Genomic DNA, 16,765 nt, shown 5'->3' with positions numbered 1-16,765 from the left:
GGATAAGACTGTTTCAGCTGAAGGAGAGACTAGAAAGACAATTAATGGTTGATAACTGTCAAAATTATGAAGAGACCGCGGAATGCTGACTGCGGAAAAATACGAAGACCGCTGAAAAGGAACAAGATAACGGATGGTATCTATGGGAGGTATGTTTTCACTTTTTCAATATGGCAGTTCATTGCATATTTTACCAAAAGTGTCAAAAATCTCTAGAACCATTGCTAGCTATAGGCGATTTTACCGACAAGGAAGCATGATGTGCATGACTGGAAGCTAGAAAATTAGTTCTTTGCATGGCTAGTCTATTTGCGAGAGTTTAGAGGTATTTAGGAGAATGCGTCAGGCTTTTGTTACGTTGGCATGGTTTCTGCGTTTAAATCGCTGGGCAGAAGAGAGAATGGCTCTCCATGTCTGGAACTGAAATAGACTAGACTCTCGGTTTCAGAGATAAGAGTCCGTGAAGATGTTTTGATAGCACAGGTTCGCTGTCTAATCGTAGAGTACTGAATCAGATACTTTGATAAGGTGTGGATGGGTGTACATGTACTATATGTAGAGTTTTAGGTTTTAATTTTTGCGTTCTTTTAAAGCTCTAGAGAAAGTCATGGATAATTAAACCATTAAATATTTAGTACTTTTAAATTTCTGCTATAAGTCGATCATAGAAGCTAATATTTAAAATTACCATTGTTTCACAATTTATCACAATACACACAACCAAAACTAGTAACTTGATAGGACTGACCTTAAACAGTAATTTTGTTTGGCAGTGTATATGACGAATGTAATTTTTTATCACAGGCAATAGTAATTGTATCACAAGTATTTCTTCTGACATTTTTGAACATAGCGTTATGAAATTTTACATGCTCTTAAATCATTTTCACAAGTGAGGCTATTATTTTTTATGTTAGTTTTGGTTGACAGATAATTAAACTCTGTTACACCAGTGTCTGTTAATCAAAGTCTTGCTTAAGGTCATAAAAATCACGAATAGGTTTAAGCTTAAATTAATGTTTTTTTTTCCACTTTTTATATATTGATAAATAGAACTGTTTCTGTTAGAGCAATAGTTTCACTGCTTTTGCCTGTGCATGATGCAGAATTGGAAATGTGTGTGATTTCTATTAAGAATCATTTATTTGTATTATGTTTGTAACCCTTGGTAGTTAAAAAATGGCTTTTGTTTATCATGGTACTGTTTCAGTTTATCTGATTTATAGTATGTACCTGTTAAAAGCTCTAGAAGAGTCACATGATGCAAAGTAGGGGATGGATAATATCTTGGAATATCACCCTAGTATTATTTCAACATTATACTTAACAGAAGTTTTAAAACTGGAAATATTAAATTAAAATATTAAAATATCATTGAGCAAATGCTTATACAACATTATATCAAATCCACGCAGTAACATATTATTTCAGATTTATGTTGTTTTATTTTGGGCTAATGCATTTAAACAGTTTAAATATTTGTGAAGTTACACTATAGCAATGATTAAAAATAAATTGCTCAATTTATGATGCATTTGTAGAAGGAAAATTTTTATGTTTCAACTGTAATTATCGAAAAAGTGATGGCCTTATGCTCCATTGGGGGTGACTAGGAAAAAGAAGAAGTAATAAAAGATGTGCTGTTATTAGTACTTCCTTGCTATGGTATAAGGAAGGTTGTTTTTATGAGACTGATGTTTAGCATGCTAATCAGCAGCTTGGTTTACTCCACACAATTAAGTTTCCACTATTTGTGAGGAACAAGGAAGCAAATGTTGGGAGTTGCTGATAACTGTCTTATTCCATGTGAAAATGAAATGGGAAGTGCCTTTGTGATAGAGGTTCTTGTGGTAGAGCTATCATGCTGCATTACTTTTTAGGGTTGCTTTTAAACACTTATAATGCAAAGTACATAAGTGTAAACAACATTTTTTTTTTTTTTTTTTTTTTTTTTTTACTTTGTAAGTAAATTTTTTACTTTGTAAGTTGTTGCTGATGAATGTTTTAAGTTATGATAACACTTTTTAACCTTTTATTTGTCATCTGAAGTGACATGATTTTCTCCCCGTGCACTTTTCAAAACAAATTTACTTCTTGAACAGCATCCGACTTTTGTATTAGAATTAGAATATTTGGAATCAATTCAGGAAGGATTGATTTCTTTCAGTTTTGCATTCTTAAGTCTTTATATCTCAAAGTAGCTCCCGCCCCCACCCCACAACACCTGCACCAAGCCAATGCAGTGGATGAGGGGTGGAGGCTGAAAGGAATATTGTAGTATTAGCAATGTGATTAGGATATGTATAAAAGTGTCACAAAACAACCAAGAAAAGAATTGAAGTAGTCATTCAGATGCAGCTAGATGTACCTATACAGGATTAGGTGCACCACACGGGCTCTCTCAACAGATTTCATGCGTAGATATTAAGTATGTTAAAGTATTTAAATGTGTTTATTTTTAGCCTTTTAAAAGCTTTTATATATTTTTTGCAAGCTTTTCATTTATGTTTTCCCCTAGTTGATATATTAACAAGATTTTTTTTTTCTTGTCTTTAGAGTTTTCAGGTTTTGTTCAGGGAGAATCAGACAACTTTCCAGACTCCACATTTTTAAAGGCCTCAAAAATTTAGAATCGAAGAGGTGTGCTTTCTGGCCATTTGGCTATATATTTATATTGGAATTTAAATACTTCTTGCCAGCTAGGTTGTGAGGTGATTCCAGTTGGCATTTATAGCACTAGGTGTGGAGGACAAGAATGAAGGCTGGGGTAGAGATAGTTGGAAAGACTGATGTGTATTCCTAAGTGAAGACATACTAATAATGAAAATTCAGTAAAAGCTCTGTTAGAGCACACCATTGTTAACACCCATAGCAATTTCGTTTTTAAAAACTGAACTGTGGAAGCTGAGTTTTACTTAGAACAGTAGTGTTTAATCACTCAAATCAAAACTGTAGGAAACTAAACTGATCAGATGGCAGGTAGCCAACCATGAGTTTGTGGTGTAGTTTTTGGTGTCAGTTGATTAACATTCTAATAACTGTAGAGACAGAACTTGCTTTGCCTAATGCTTTCAAACATTAATGCAATGTTTTCAATTAATAGATGATTTTTATTTTTTAGAAATTAGTGTATTAATTAATTCTGTAAGTGCTGTTCACATTTTCATGTGCAGCACATTCCTGTATCTGCGTTTTTTGCTGGTTTGGGCGCTGGTGCTGATGGCTGATTTCATCCTTGAGTTCCGTTTTGAGTACCTCTGGCCATTCTGGCTCATGCTACGAAGTGTTTGTGACTCCTTTAAGTATCAGGGACTGGTATGTAATAGATTTTTAATCTTAAGGTTTTTTGGGACAAAGATTTTGTTCTTGTATCAGAATTATTGAGAGAGAATTTTAGGCCATGGTGCAAGGTGATTAATATGGTTACACAGCAAAAAAGGCAATCAGTGGGGTAAGGTTGAGGTGGAGAATATAATGTCTGCTGCACATCAGTAATTCATCTTCTAAGAATTTTACCGACATGCTGTAATTGATGTTACTGTATAGCGTATAGGTATGAGCATTATGAAACAACCAGTATTTCTCATTTTTAATCTTCAAGCTTTTATAACTTTCAGCTTTAGAAAATACCTTCTTTTCTTACACTTACAATTTGATAAAGAATTTTTACAATTTAGTTGAGAATGAACTTTTTATAGGAGAGATTGATAATTGGTATAAGAGTGAGAAAACAAATGACTGCAAATTGTGTTTAGACACAAAAATCCAAACATATACAGTTAAAGACATAGATTCATTTTGTTTTTATAAAGCTAAACAATTTCACTTAATATTTTTTGCAGGCTTTCTCTGTCTTCTTTGTCTGCATCGCCATCACATCAGATGTCATCTGCTACCTGTTCATACCTGTTCAGTGGCTCTTCTTTGCAGCTAGCACCTATGTGTGGGTGCAGTATGTTTGGCACACAGGTTGGTGCAAATAATCTCCCTGTTGCTGAATTTTTGTTGTTTTTTTATTGCATGTCTATATTGTTCGAACAACATATGGCTCTTTAGATAATATATGATGTTAATAACTACTCGTGTCATTGGTGATCGATTCGTCTTTTGAGCTTGGGACAATTTGGCTTTCAGGTGTTTGGACAGTATGGTCTTACCTGGGATGATGTGGAGGAACCAAAAAACAAGAACAAGAGCTGAGATTAACATGATATTGCAAAACGAAGGGTGGGAAAAAGGACTAGCATTATGGGACAGGTTGTTAGGAGTAATGTTTATGGAAGAGGTGTGTTTTCAATGCATGTTTAAAGGATTCAATAGTGGGTAGGTGGCGGATTTGGAATGGAAGAGATTTCCATTGTTTCACTGCACAATAACTACAAATCCTGTGGCCATATGTTGTTGTTTTGGTGACAGGAAGAGTAAGAAGACGATCATCAGATCAGGAGCGGAGTTGTCGATGTTTCAAGGATTTGTTTTTCATGCGCGAAGGCCACAACAGCATAGATGAGAAATGAACTCAGGGCAACCAGCCTTCACTGTATTGGTGACAGGCGCTAACAGCGCTAACCGTTGCGCCACCGGGCCTCCTCAGGGCAGGTGTCAGCAAAGAAATTAAAACAGAGTACGGACAGTTTGTACTGAATGCGAGAACGGATGGGAAGCCAGTGTAGAAAATGAAGGAGAAGAGTGGTGTGGTCCCATTATCTAGCTTTAAGCACCAGATGTGCAGCAGACTTCTGTACTTTCTAGAGTTTGTGAAGAAGGTATTCATGGCAGCCAGCAAGCAAGGAGTTGCAATAATCAAGCCTGGATAAAACAAATGCACAGACAAGAGTGTTGGTAGTGGGCGTAGATAGAATGTGATCGATGGCGCTGATCTTGCGTAGTTCATAATATGCAGACTGACAGACACCTGTCACTTATTTAGCAAGATATTTGTCTGCCGTGACAATGAATCCCAGATTCCTGATGGAGGACACAAAGGTGATGTTGGTTTCGCTCTTGCTGTGGGGTGATTTGGTCTTGGGGTGAAATGATTGGCCCCTGATAGTAATTTAGTAACCCTGAAGGATCAATATCTCTGCAGTTTCTCTTTTTGCTTTAGTTTCTTGTTTTCTGTTGGTTTAGTAACTTTGCAGAAAGTATAGCATCCCTGGCTTCCCCCCAACCTCCTTCTCACCCTCTGTATATGTTGTGCACATGCATACAATTTATTAATAAATAAACTGGAAGATAGAGCATAGAAAAAAGACACCTCTTGAGAAGATCATCTGATTGCTGCTTAGGAAGGTTTGCTAAAAACTGCTTCGAACATTGCCTTTGTTTTATGTGGTTCCTAGCGCTGCATTACTGCTGTGAAAGTCAAATCATGGGTTTTGTTTTAAATGAATAATGGTTCATTATATATATATACACACAGACACAAAATATCCTTTTGTAAATCATGTAAGGGTTACTGAGCATTCACTTTGAGCTTAAAAATATGGATGGTTATTTTAGCATTTCTTGCCCCAATTTATTTCAGAATGAGACATATGATTGTGTATTTCAGAACGAGGTATATGCCTTCCAACAGTATCACTCTGGCTTCTCTTTGTCTACATTGAAGCATCTGTTAGACTGAAAGAGTTGAAGAGCTTGCCATACTACTTAGACCTTTGTAGACCTTTTGCAGCACATTGGTGAGTTATTCTCTGGGCTGCCTTTTTTTTTTTTTTTTTTTTTTTTAAATGAAGGCAGTGAAAACAGTTGAGTTTATATTCATAGACTGATATTATGCCAAGTCTTGATAGTCTCGATCATTTTAGATTTGTTCTTATTTGATTTAAATCACAATTACATAGTTATATAACCTCATATTCCGTAGACTGTCTTGATAGCTTCCTCTTGTCAGGAATAAGTTTTATACTGCTGCTTGGTAGCTGTTAAAGTTCATATTGTGCCAGGCACAGTTTCTTTCTTGCTTAGTCTTTCCTACTACCTCCGATCTATTATATGGATGTTATAGCATTTCTCAGGAAATTAGGGGATTTTATTTTATAAATTTTGTTCCAATGCTTATGTCTGCAGTATTGGCTATCCTGTCGTCACATTAGGCTTTGGTTTCAAGAGCTACATCTCATACAGACTAAGACTGGTGAGTAGAGCTTTGAGAAAGCTTTTCTTGTTCTTGTTTAAAGGTTTCAAATCAGTTCTGATATGGGATAAAATTGCTTGCTTCCAGTTGAATGGACATGATTCTTTAGTCTTGTGAGAGAAACCTGGGATTTAACAAAATATACCCGATAAAATTTCCATCTCTTAAGATTTGTCTTTTTTTTTTATTTATTTATTTATTTATTTTTTTTGGTATGGTGGAAGAGTGAAGGGTTTTATTCTCAGTACTTCATGATCACATTATGTGTTTGGTTTAATGTAAAAGAAAATGTCTGATTCCAGTTAATCAACAATTTATACTGATGATCACTTTATTATGTCAAACTTTTGCCAGACTCTACCCATTTAACTATTAATAATCAGTGGTATGTATACATGTAAATTTGACTTCAATAAATATTGCACATTTAAAAAGAAAAATCATCCAAACATTCAGTAATATTCATGAATCCTTGCATTAGCTATAACCAATCCCCTAGAAAAATAGCAACTTAACCTGAGTACTGTCACTGTGATAGAGCCTCTGGTGATGAAGTAAGCACTGACAAACAATAAGACTTGCTGTATGTTTCAGCGCCGGCAAAAAGTAGTGCAGAAAGAGAATGAATTCTACATGCAGATATTACAGCAGGCCCTGCCTCCAGAAATGCAGTATACAGATAAACCAAAAGGTTTGATTTTCTTTAGTTTAATTATATGATGAAATTTTGTTTTTGGCAGAGCATAAATTCAAAACATAAAACATGCATCAGTTTAACCTGTTCTTTATGGACGAAATCAATAAGAACAATTCAAATGGTAGTGAGGGCATGACGTTCGTGTTTCATTATTTATGCTTATTAACCTACAGCAACATCAGTGAACATCATTTTAAAGAGCTTTTTTTATGTGGTGTGATTTTTAAGAAATATAGTTTTTGTGTTTTTCTTATACCAAACTCAAACAAAAGAGGGTAACTGCATGGAACGGAGAGTTTATGTCATGAAAATAGGTCATGAATTGTTTTTATGATTTACAAAACATGTATAGAAACATAAAGTGCCAAATAATAAAATATTTTATTAGATTATACATTAAACATCAACATACTTATTATATTTTTCGTGTCAAATTGAGAAACTGACAACCATCTCAAATATGGCTCCTGATCTACCCACTCATTGCTTACGTTTAAGTATAACAAAATACTTGATTGGTTGACTATTTGAGCTTCCTAAGGGAAGTAATTCAGAGAACAATTTCTAAAGTACCAACAGTTCTTTTATTTATTCATATATTTACACACATTATGATGTGTGTCGTGGGTTTTTGTTTTTGTTTTCTTTTATTTATAGTGCGCAATACAGGCACTAGTTGAGAAGAAAGTTTGTTTCTCAGAAAACATGAAAACCATACCATTTTGAAGTGCAGCACGGTCCACAACATTGAAATATATAATCTATTAAAAGTAATAATGTATGAATAGTGCTTTGAAACAAAATAAAGCTATTATCTGTTTTGAATAATTTTGTTCAGGACTAGAGGCCTACTTCAATTCAGAAAACATAATCAGCGACATAATGCTGATAATACCAGTGCAGTAAAAAATTTTTGTGGGTGCAGACATTTTCATTTTCAAATATTTTGTAATGCCAAAAACTAGAGGAGAGAAGAAAATATTAGATGTGGAAATGCTTTATATACACCTTTCTGGAACATCCATCAGTGAGGTTTGACAAGAAAGCTAAAGCAGTAATAAAGCCATACTTTGCAGTGTTTCAAAACTTAATTTAAATAGTGTGTGTACATGAGATTGATAAAAATTCACCTTTATTGTGTGTAACCATTTTTGTGATGTATCTATTGCCTGGAGTATCATATGTCCTCTATATTTCATTGTATATAAATATGAACATTTTTTCTGTAGTTTATTTAGCACAGAAATGTCAATCTGAATGCTTGTTTTCCCAACATGCTTTTACTTCATCATAACCATATATTTTGACTGTTAACTTCTCTTTCAAATTACCAAAAGTTTGTTTCCTTTGGATATAAATATCTTTTCTGAATATGAATTTTGTTCTTTTCGTTGTTTAAAAAAATCAGGGAGGGCATATTTTCAGCCCACCACACATTTTTGTTCATGGTGGGGAGGTAGGCATTTTGTGACGGAGTACATTTAAACCAAATAAAGTTAATGTTCTATGGAAGAATAGAAAAGAAATTGTTGGTATATATGAGGTAGTAGTAGGTTTAATGGCTGTGTTTGTTGTTTTTGGTTTTTTTTTTTGGTTTTGTTTCTTTTTTGGTTTTTTTATTTGGAGGTGTTAAGAATAAAACATGTTTACTTTGTTGGCAGCTTTACCATCCAAAGCAGAAGAGGAAGTAATCTCCAACGGCGTACCAGGGAAAAAGTTATCCAAGGCGGAGGAGGAAAAGGAGGGCAAGAAATCCTCCTCCGCACCCTCATCACCCTCCTCCAAAAGCACAGATGTCAACGAAGATGATGAGTTAGAATACATAGAAAAAAGTTTACCCAAAAAACAAGCCAATGTCAATCAGTTTGACGAAATCTCAGACAGTTTTTCGGGGGGTGAGCCACCCACAAAAGCATTTAAAACGACAAATGGGGTGGCGACGGCCGTAGCAGGTGTTTCGTCGGCAGCAGCAATGGCAGTGGCAGCAGCGGCAGCAGCAGGGACAAGTAAGACCGTCAGCAAGCAGCTCAACAGTAGTAAAGACAATAGTGCCAAGAAAGGGAAAAACTATTGGAAGGAACAGCTGCCTCCAGCTGCCACTTTCACAAACAACAAAGATGAACATATTAGTAGGTGAGTGAAGTGCACATCTGTGTTTCTTTTTCCTGTGGTGTGCACATAGTTTTGTGAAGAGGGATGGTGTTGGGTGTGATGTGAGCTTTGGTCAGGGGCTTAGTGTAGATGGAATCTGTCTTCTAGATTCAATTAGTTAAAGTGTTATTTTTAGTTTTCTTTGTCACTTATGCAAGATTTGTTATTTTAAATTAAAGAATTCTTCCAGTGTTCTTTTTTGTAGATGTGTAATACCACTCAAAATTACTTTGTATATCAAGTTGTATTGCAGCCATGCTGGAGATGAAGCAGCTGTTTATGTTGGGTTAAATGGTCTAGAGCAGAATAGACTGTCTTATAAAAGATGCTGGTATGAGTGAAAGAAAGACTAGTTGCAGCTTCAGAGTAGTCCATGGGGTAGAGCATTTCCTTGATTTAGCCAGATAGACAACATATAGGCTGTGAAGGGACCAACTCGGTCCAACATAGCAGGCATCAGTTAGTGTACTCAAATCTGTGCATGCAAACATACAGGCATGCATACATGAAAAAACCTGGATGAGAGAAACCTGATTTTAAATAATTGCATTTAAAATGGAAATTACAGGATCTGAAATTGCAACCTTATAGCTCTCATTGGATCAGCTTTTGCATCGCTGGCTTTTGTAGTTTGTAAATTAGCCATTTTTCTTTTCAGATATTGTGGGCATCCTTTGTGAAAAGTTTGATTTATGATGAATTAATTAATTTCCAAAGATTTTCTGAGGTCATTTGCATCATGTCACTCATTATTTGTGAATTTTGATTTGATGCTTTATTATTGCTACAGATTAGAGGCTGATATAAAAAAACTGAAGGCTGACTTACAGAGCAGTCGCAACACAGAGCAAGAGCTTCGGGTACAGATCAACAGCTTAACAGCCGGAGAAAAGTCCACACGCTCTGAGCTGTATCAGCTACAACAAGACAATGAAAATTTACAAAACAAGTAAGGTGATGTTTTCACGGTCATGAAGTGAACCTTTTAGCAGTTAATGAGTTCATGCTTCTTTTTAATAGACAAATTCATATGGTTTAAAGTATGATACAAAAAGGAAAATACATACACACTATGAAATAAGAGAAGGAAGGCAACAAAAAGATTGAGGTACAGAAAAAAAAGACGTTACAGGATACACCAGACAACATGAACTACGAGGCTTAATAAACTTTATGAAATCCGTTGAAAACATTTAATTGGTCATTTGCCCTTTTGATAATAAAATTTTCAGTGGTTTCCATGTATGCTCATTTAATTTGCTGGCTGGTATCAACAGGCTTCACAACCTGGTCACTGCACGACAGCAAGACCGTTCAGCTTTGGCAGCACTTGAGCGGCGACTGGCAGATGAGAAGCGAACACGAGCAGCTGTGGAGCAGCAGTTACAGGCTGAACGCAAAACCAAGAAGGCAGAGGAAGCTGCTGCTGCTCGTGCAGTTGCAATGGCAGCAGCTGCTCGGTAAAGATGGATAATTTCATGAGTCTGCTAATTATTTGTATTCACTTGATTTCTAATCAGAGCAATCTTAAAAATCGCAGAAATTGCAAACCTATGAGGCATATATCTGGCATAAGTACTTGGGTAATATGTTATGGAGAATATTGGGACAGAGGTCAACATAGCAGCTCTTTTTCAGAAGATGAGCTGTTATAGAGATATGATGATGCATCATGAGAGCTGAAGCATTGACTTTGTAATCTTGCCAAATAATTGAAATGGACACACACTGGACAATGGACACACACTGGAGCCATTTTTTTAAAATGCATAATTATTGTTAATGTCATGTTACCTAGAGATCAGGCAACACCCTATTGAGGAAATTGGAAGTACAGGTTTGAGAAAAGGTTGATGTTCATTTGCTCAAATCTTAGAAATGGAGCAGTGTTACCAGCTGTGATTTCCAGAATTAGGATAATAAAATAGCATACATACTAGCTTATAAACCATTGCAGAAATATGAAAAGGTAGTGTTTTTTTTTTTTTTGTAAAGTGTCATGAGTCTATCCATAGGACCGGGATATGGTGCTATATAAATTCACTGTAGTATTATTATTTTGCCTCCTTACAGGACTGGGGAATGTACAGATAGTTGCAAAGCTCGGCGTCGAGACTTAGAAAATGACATAAAACAGTTGCGGCGGGACCTCAAGATTCGAGAAGACCAGTATCGTCAGCTTGAACGAGAAGTCCAGGTATCCTCTTCATTTTCCTATTCCTTATTATACAATCTTGCATCACAAAGTAATCAACAGGCACTTTTAATTTGCTGTCTTAAATTTTATCAGAAGCATCAGTATATTTCCATTATGTTAATCAGTTGACCTTTGAAAAGCAGTGTCATTTAAACCTTAAAAGCACAACTATTTTGGCTTGTGATTTTGTTTTTATGATTTCAAAACTCCTGCCAATGAAAACCATTGATTTGTCATATGACTGGCTGTTTTCAACAAGGCTGGGTGTGGTGTGTGCACACAGTCAATGCGACAGTTCAAAGATGCTCAGAAGGAGGCTGAAGTTCTGCTAAAAGCACTATCAGCCATGCAAGATAAGAACATAGAACTGGAGAATAGTCTTACAGCAGAGACACGGTTTAAACAAGACCTTTTCTCAGCCTTGGGTGAGGAGAGACGGGTCATCAAGGTGCTGCAGAGTGAGTGTTAGACATCATTAACTCTTTAAAAATGATAACTTGACATCATTTTGCTACCCTGGTACTCATGAAATTTGCTCAAAATCATTATAAACCATTTAGTTAAAAAAAAAAAAAAACACTTTTGATTATAGATATAAATATTAAAAATCGGCCTTCCTTGCCTGAGTGCTTCTTAGTAAACACATCATAAACTGGATGTATCCAATATACTTGCTTAAAGTTTCTTTAAATATCAGTTTTTATATTGGCTTATCCATCTTTTTTTTTCATCTTTATTTGCCATTTGTATTGATAAAAAGACGATATTTTATTTGGAAATGTAAAACTAAAGGTTTGTAGATAATTTTGTTATGAATTTTTTTTTAAAGTAGAAAATGCCATAAAACATAGTCTGACAATTATCAAACTGCAGCTCCACAGTAAATTTGTAAAAAAAAATTATTGTTTTATTTATTCTTTATATCCTTTGAATTATTTAATGGATGTAAGTGCATTGTGAAGAGCTTTGAAACTGCTTTTTCATCAGTCACAACTTGTTATCTCACCAAACCTGCATCTCACCATCTTGTGGCAGAATGGATTTTCGTGAAAGTTACTACTAGTTTTTGATTGTGATTTTCTTTTCTTTCATTAACCTTGCCTTTCACCCAACATTTGTGTTGGGGCTATCGTGGTGAGACAATGAGTCGAAACTTGTATTTTCAGGATACTAAGAGACAGCACTTTGTTATGGCAAATTTTTTTTTTTTTTAATTTAACACATACAGTATACATAATATATTGAAAGAACATAAAAAAGCATTTATTGTGTGTAAGAAACAGTGATGAGCCAACAGAGTGTCACAGACTGTGTGATGTTTAATCAGTTTGAATAATGTTATTGTGCTATTTTCAGAAGTCTTTATCAAACTTTTACCTAACATGCTTTTTTATTTTCTTGTAAAGAAACACATCTACCAAAAGTCCTTATGCTCGGTTTGGCAACCTTTATTTTAATATTGTCAGCATTATTTGGGGGGGGGGGTATACAGGTAAGCATATCACTGTCAGTTGTATGTTTATTCTGTATGTTAACTGATAAAAAGCCATTTTTTGTCTGTTTACCTGTGCTCATATGAGCCTGCTCTCCCAGTTAACATGCACAAATTGTCGTACTTGCTATTTATTGCCTGTGTCCTTGAATTCTTATTCTTTTTCTCCCCCAGACTCAATTCGGGAGAAGGACTGTGAGATCACAGAACTCAAATCCAAGATAGCAGAAGTGATGGCTCTTATCCCTAGCACCAGCACCTACCAGTCTTTGGGTTCTGAACGCACTTCCTCCCCACTGTTCTCCTCCAGTTTTAGGCAGGAGGACATTGCTGTTGCCTCCGACCTCAACCCAAACGCCTCAGATTATACTCCGAAGACTGCCATCTAGAAGTCCGCCACCTATTTGTCTTCTACCAGCAGCAGCAACAACTACAACAGCAGTGATTACCACAGCTGCCAACAGCAGATACAACTGACTGGCATTCTCTGAATCTAAGTTTAACAACTCCCTTCACTGCCATGTTCTTGTAGCTCATGTTCTACTTCTAATTTAGCATTGAAGACAACATTGTTCCTTCTCCAACGCAACCTCCTAATAAAATATTACTAATTCAGTGATGATTTTTTTTTTTCACTCCTTTCAGAGATTATTACTAGGTTAAGATTTGCTGAAGTCCAACTTCATGGTAGTGATATTGAAAAGACAACAACTTAAAAGGACCCCACACCAAAAACTTAAACCTTCCGTGTGCTTGCATGAACACATAATGTATGCATCCACACACACATAAGCATGCATGCAAACCACCATTCATCTGTGCATAAAGAAATTCGTGTGGATTATTTTAGCTTCATTATTAAAACAGTAATTTTTTTTTTTTTTTTTGAGGACAGTAGAATTTTGAAACAACAGCTGATCTCAACGTGTGATACATATTCTATTTCACAGAGTGGTTATTATTCACAGTGACAGTGAATGACTAGTAACAGCAGTAACTGGACTAAAGTAGCGCAATTTCTCACTTGCTGATCTAGTCATCTTGAAGATGCACAGATTTGCCTCTTCTTCATCTTACTGAACTTTTGAAGAAAAATACAGCTTATCTCCCCTGCCTGATTGCTTGCATACAACACACTACACAGGGTAATCTTGTTTGGCTCAAGCCTCGTGAAACAGCCCCTCTTTCACACAGGAAGTCAGCTGTTTTTCATTCTTATCGGTTTGGCCTAGACTCCATCGATCCATTGGCAGCTGATTATTGATGTTCACACTAAATTTTACTTGATGAGCATCTGCCTGCCATTTTTTTTTCCCCATCTGTTTGAAGTCTTTGTTTCAAGCCTGCTGCCTGTGGCCACTGAGTTGGTGCTGCCATTATATGTGTTCCAAGTTTAGTTTCTCCCCCCTTCCCCCAATGCTGAAACACTGCTGGGGTTGTGTGTTTTGGCGTCAGTGGACTGCATTATGTCAATGTGCTCATCTTTGCAGTGACATTGTTTTTTGACAGGCTGGGTTCATGGCTGACTGTTTTTTAGTAATTTCAGCAGAGACAAGAAACTGTTTGTATGATTTTGTTAGTTCTTTCCTGGTTGTTTTAATTTCTGACTTAAAATGCTTTAAAATGGTAACATAATTGGTTGGTCAGTGTCGTATGCTGCAAGGTATTAAAAATGTGAGGAGAATGGTTCTAGAAGTTAAATTTGAAACAAAAACATACCTTATTTCAGTTAGCTACATAGCATGAGATTTGCATTGGTAGTGTGGGTTGGACTGAATTTCTCTTTGAGTTTACTTGTGATGCTTGGTTTACCGTTTGTTAAACTGGAGAAGGGGAAAAATGAGCTTTATAGTTTTCTTCCTGAGTATATCACATATCAAAGGACGCTGGGAATCTGGAAACAGAATAGCCATGGAGATACTTATCAGATTCAATTTTTACAATATCGAGATGGAGAATTAATGTGACATTAGGGGGAAAAAAATCCATGTGCTTTAAGGTACACAAAAGAGCTTTTGCCTTTGTTTAGTTCAGTGATCTCAGTAGAGAATTCAACACAGACACTACAGTGGTGCTTTGCCTTATAATGTGACAATGCCTAGCTGATGCCGCCTTTTTATAAGCCAACATTTAAAAACTCAGCAATCTTGGTAAATGTCCAGAATAGCTGTTAAAAAAGTTAATTTGCATATTATTGGAAAAGTTGTGAAAGTTATTTTGTCAGCAGTTGTAATATGCATCTCCAGTTTTGACAAAATGACATTGCTCCTGTGCCTTGTTGTACTGTCTAGAATCTTGAGTGTTGATTTTTTTGTGCCATAAAAAAATGTTATAATTTAAGTCTCTGTCTAAAGTCAACCATGTAGGTTTTTTCAAGAGCTTTTAACCACAGGCTGAAAACCACAAAATCATATGTTGGTTGGTTGTTTTTTTAAGTTTGATGCAAAGTTTCATTAGTTATATATCATCTGACGCCAACAGTATTTTAAGCTGAGACTTATGGAAGAGCACATGCTTCTCTTATGTTTATGGGAGTCAGTGGGGTCTAAAATAATTTATATCTGGAGTGTAGTGTCATCTTCAGCTCTTGCTTTTAGTAATTTTGTTTTAAAATGAAAAAAGTCTCTCCATTGTCTGGCACCATCTTGAGAAAGTTCCAACACCACTGATGTATGGTGTGGATGTACATGAATTGTATGAAATATGGATGTTGTAATGTGTGACTAAGTGATCCTCATGTTGTGTCAAGAATGGTTAAACTGTTGCAAAACTTTACAGTCCTTTTGTTATTCATTCAGTACTTTATTTTTCTCCTTTTTATCCCAATATTTCCATTTTGGTTAAAATTGATTGCAGATTATTTCTCTCCTCTTAGGACAGGAAACAATCTCCTGTAAAAATATGTGTTTATTTATATCATTAAAATATGTTTATGTCCATGGTCACACATGACAAACATTTGGCTTACTGTAATCATAAGGTGAATTGTGTTTAAAGTAAATTCTGTAGAGCATCACAGATTGAATGGGATACTTTTTTTTAATTTTTTTAATATTTTAACTAGGTGATCTTTTTAAAGCTCAGCATGTGTTCCACATTTGGAGTTTAATTACATTTTGATAATACTGGCACTTTATCATAAAAATGCATTGCTAGATTTTCCTCTCTTTCTCCTGTCTATCTTAACTGTGGAGGGAAAAAAGTATCAAAGTATGATTTTACAGGAACAATTACAGCGTTCACCTAAGATCGTGTTTTGAAAATAGTTTTTCGTTTAGCAAATACAGGTAGTCCTCGACTTACGACATTGATCCGTTCTTACACAGCGTCGTAAACCGAATTTCGACGTAAGTCGGATCCTACATTCATACAGTACTGTACCATGATAACAGTACTGCAAACACTTAGCCTATCCAAACACCTATCCTAAAACAGTACAGTAAAATATTGTGCAGTACACTGAGTACAGTACGTGTTGTTATCACTGTCGCTTTCATAGGAGCAGATCCTTTCACATGTTCAATGCGATCTTTATCCTGGATAATCGTAGCGACAGTCGAACGACTAAGTCCTAATGACCTACCAATTTCTGTTGCTGTTTCCCCCTTCTCAGATTGCCTTATGATATCCACTTTCACCTTCATGGTGATGGCCTTCCTTTTCTTTGATGCACTGTTATCAGATGAGTCTACCTTTCGCTAAACCTCGTAAGTCGAATGAGCGTCGTAACCACGAAACGATGTAACTCGAGATCATCGTAACCCGAGGACTACCTGTAAGTAGGCACAAAATTAAATCTCTGTGTTGAAGTGCTTTTCCAAATGCACCATGTCAGATGGTTTTTTTCCCCTGGGCCTTCTCAGAGACAAAATGATGTCTTTGCAGGGCTAAAGAAATGGAAAAACAAAAAAGCTTTTAAAAATTAGCAAAAATGTACACTCATTTGATTGTTCTGGAAGGATACCATTTCTTCAGTGATGTATGACATTTTACTTGTTAATTGCTTTGTCTTAAACAAGTCGTCTTTAATGTCACATATGTTTTTTAGTTCATATTTTTTAAATTTGAAGGCAAACATTTCATTAGTTG

The 16,765-nt window shown here is 35.7% G+C and overlaps 1 protein-coding gene across 4 annotated transcripts; it reads left to right on the top strand.

Annotated features, from left to right (window-relative positions):
- The first annotated feature begins 10 nt into the window (after positions 1–10).
- LOC112565998 (macoilin-2-like) lies at positions 11–15,871 on the top strand. 4 transcript variants are annotated; one of them, XM_025241915.1, is made up of 13 exons: positions 20–149; positions 2,557–2,640; positions 3,174–3,315; positions 3,843–3,969; positions 5,555–5,684; positions 6,073–6,139; positions 6,734–6,830; positions 8,498–8,969; positions 9,778–9,936; positions 10,265–10,447; positions 11,061–11,184; positions 11,468–11,642; positions 12,851–15,871. In XM_025241915.1, exons 1-13 carry the CDS (start codon positions 67–69, stop codon positions 13,063–13,065), a joined length of 2,058 nt encoding a protein of 685 aa, XP_025097700.1. In that variant the 5' UTR covers positions 20–66; the 3' UTR covers positions 13,066–15,871. The 4 variants fall into 4 exon arrangements, with proteins under 4 accessions (XP_025097702.1, XP_025097701.1, XP_025097700.1 ...); XM_025241914.1 differs by having other exon boundaries at positions 11,444–11,642; XM_025241917.1 differs by lacking the exon at positions 2,557–2,640 and having other exon boundaries at positions 11–149.
- The last annotated feature ends 894 nt before the right edge of the window (positions 15,872–16,765 follow it).

This window comes from Pomacea canaliculata, linkage group LG6, assembly GCF_003073045.1.
Source record: "Pomacea canaliculata isolate SZHN2017 linkage group LG6, ASM307304v1, whole genome shotgun sequence".
Lineage (NCBI taxonomy): Eukaryota > Metazoa > Mollusca > Gastropoda > Architaenioglossa > Ampullariidae > Pomacea > Pomacea canaliculata.
The sequence above is the reverse complement of the archived record's forward strand: the minus strand, read 5'-3'. Positions and strand labels throughout refer to the sequence as shown.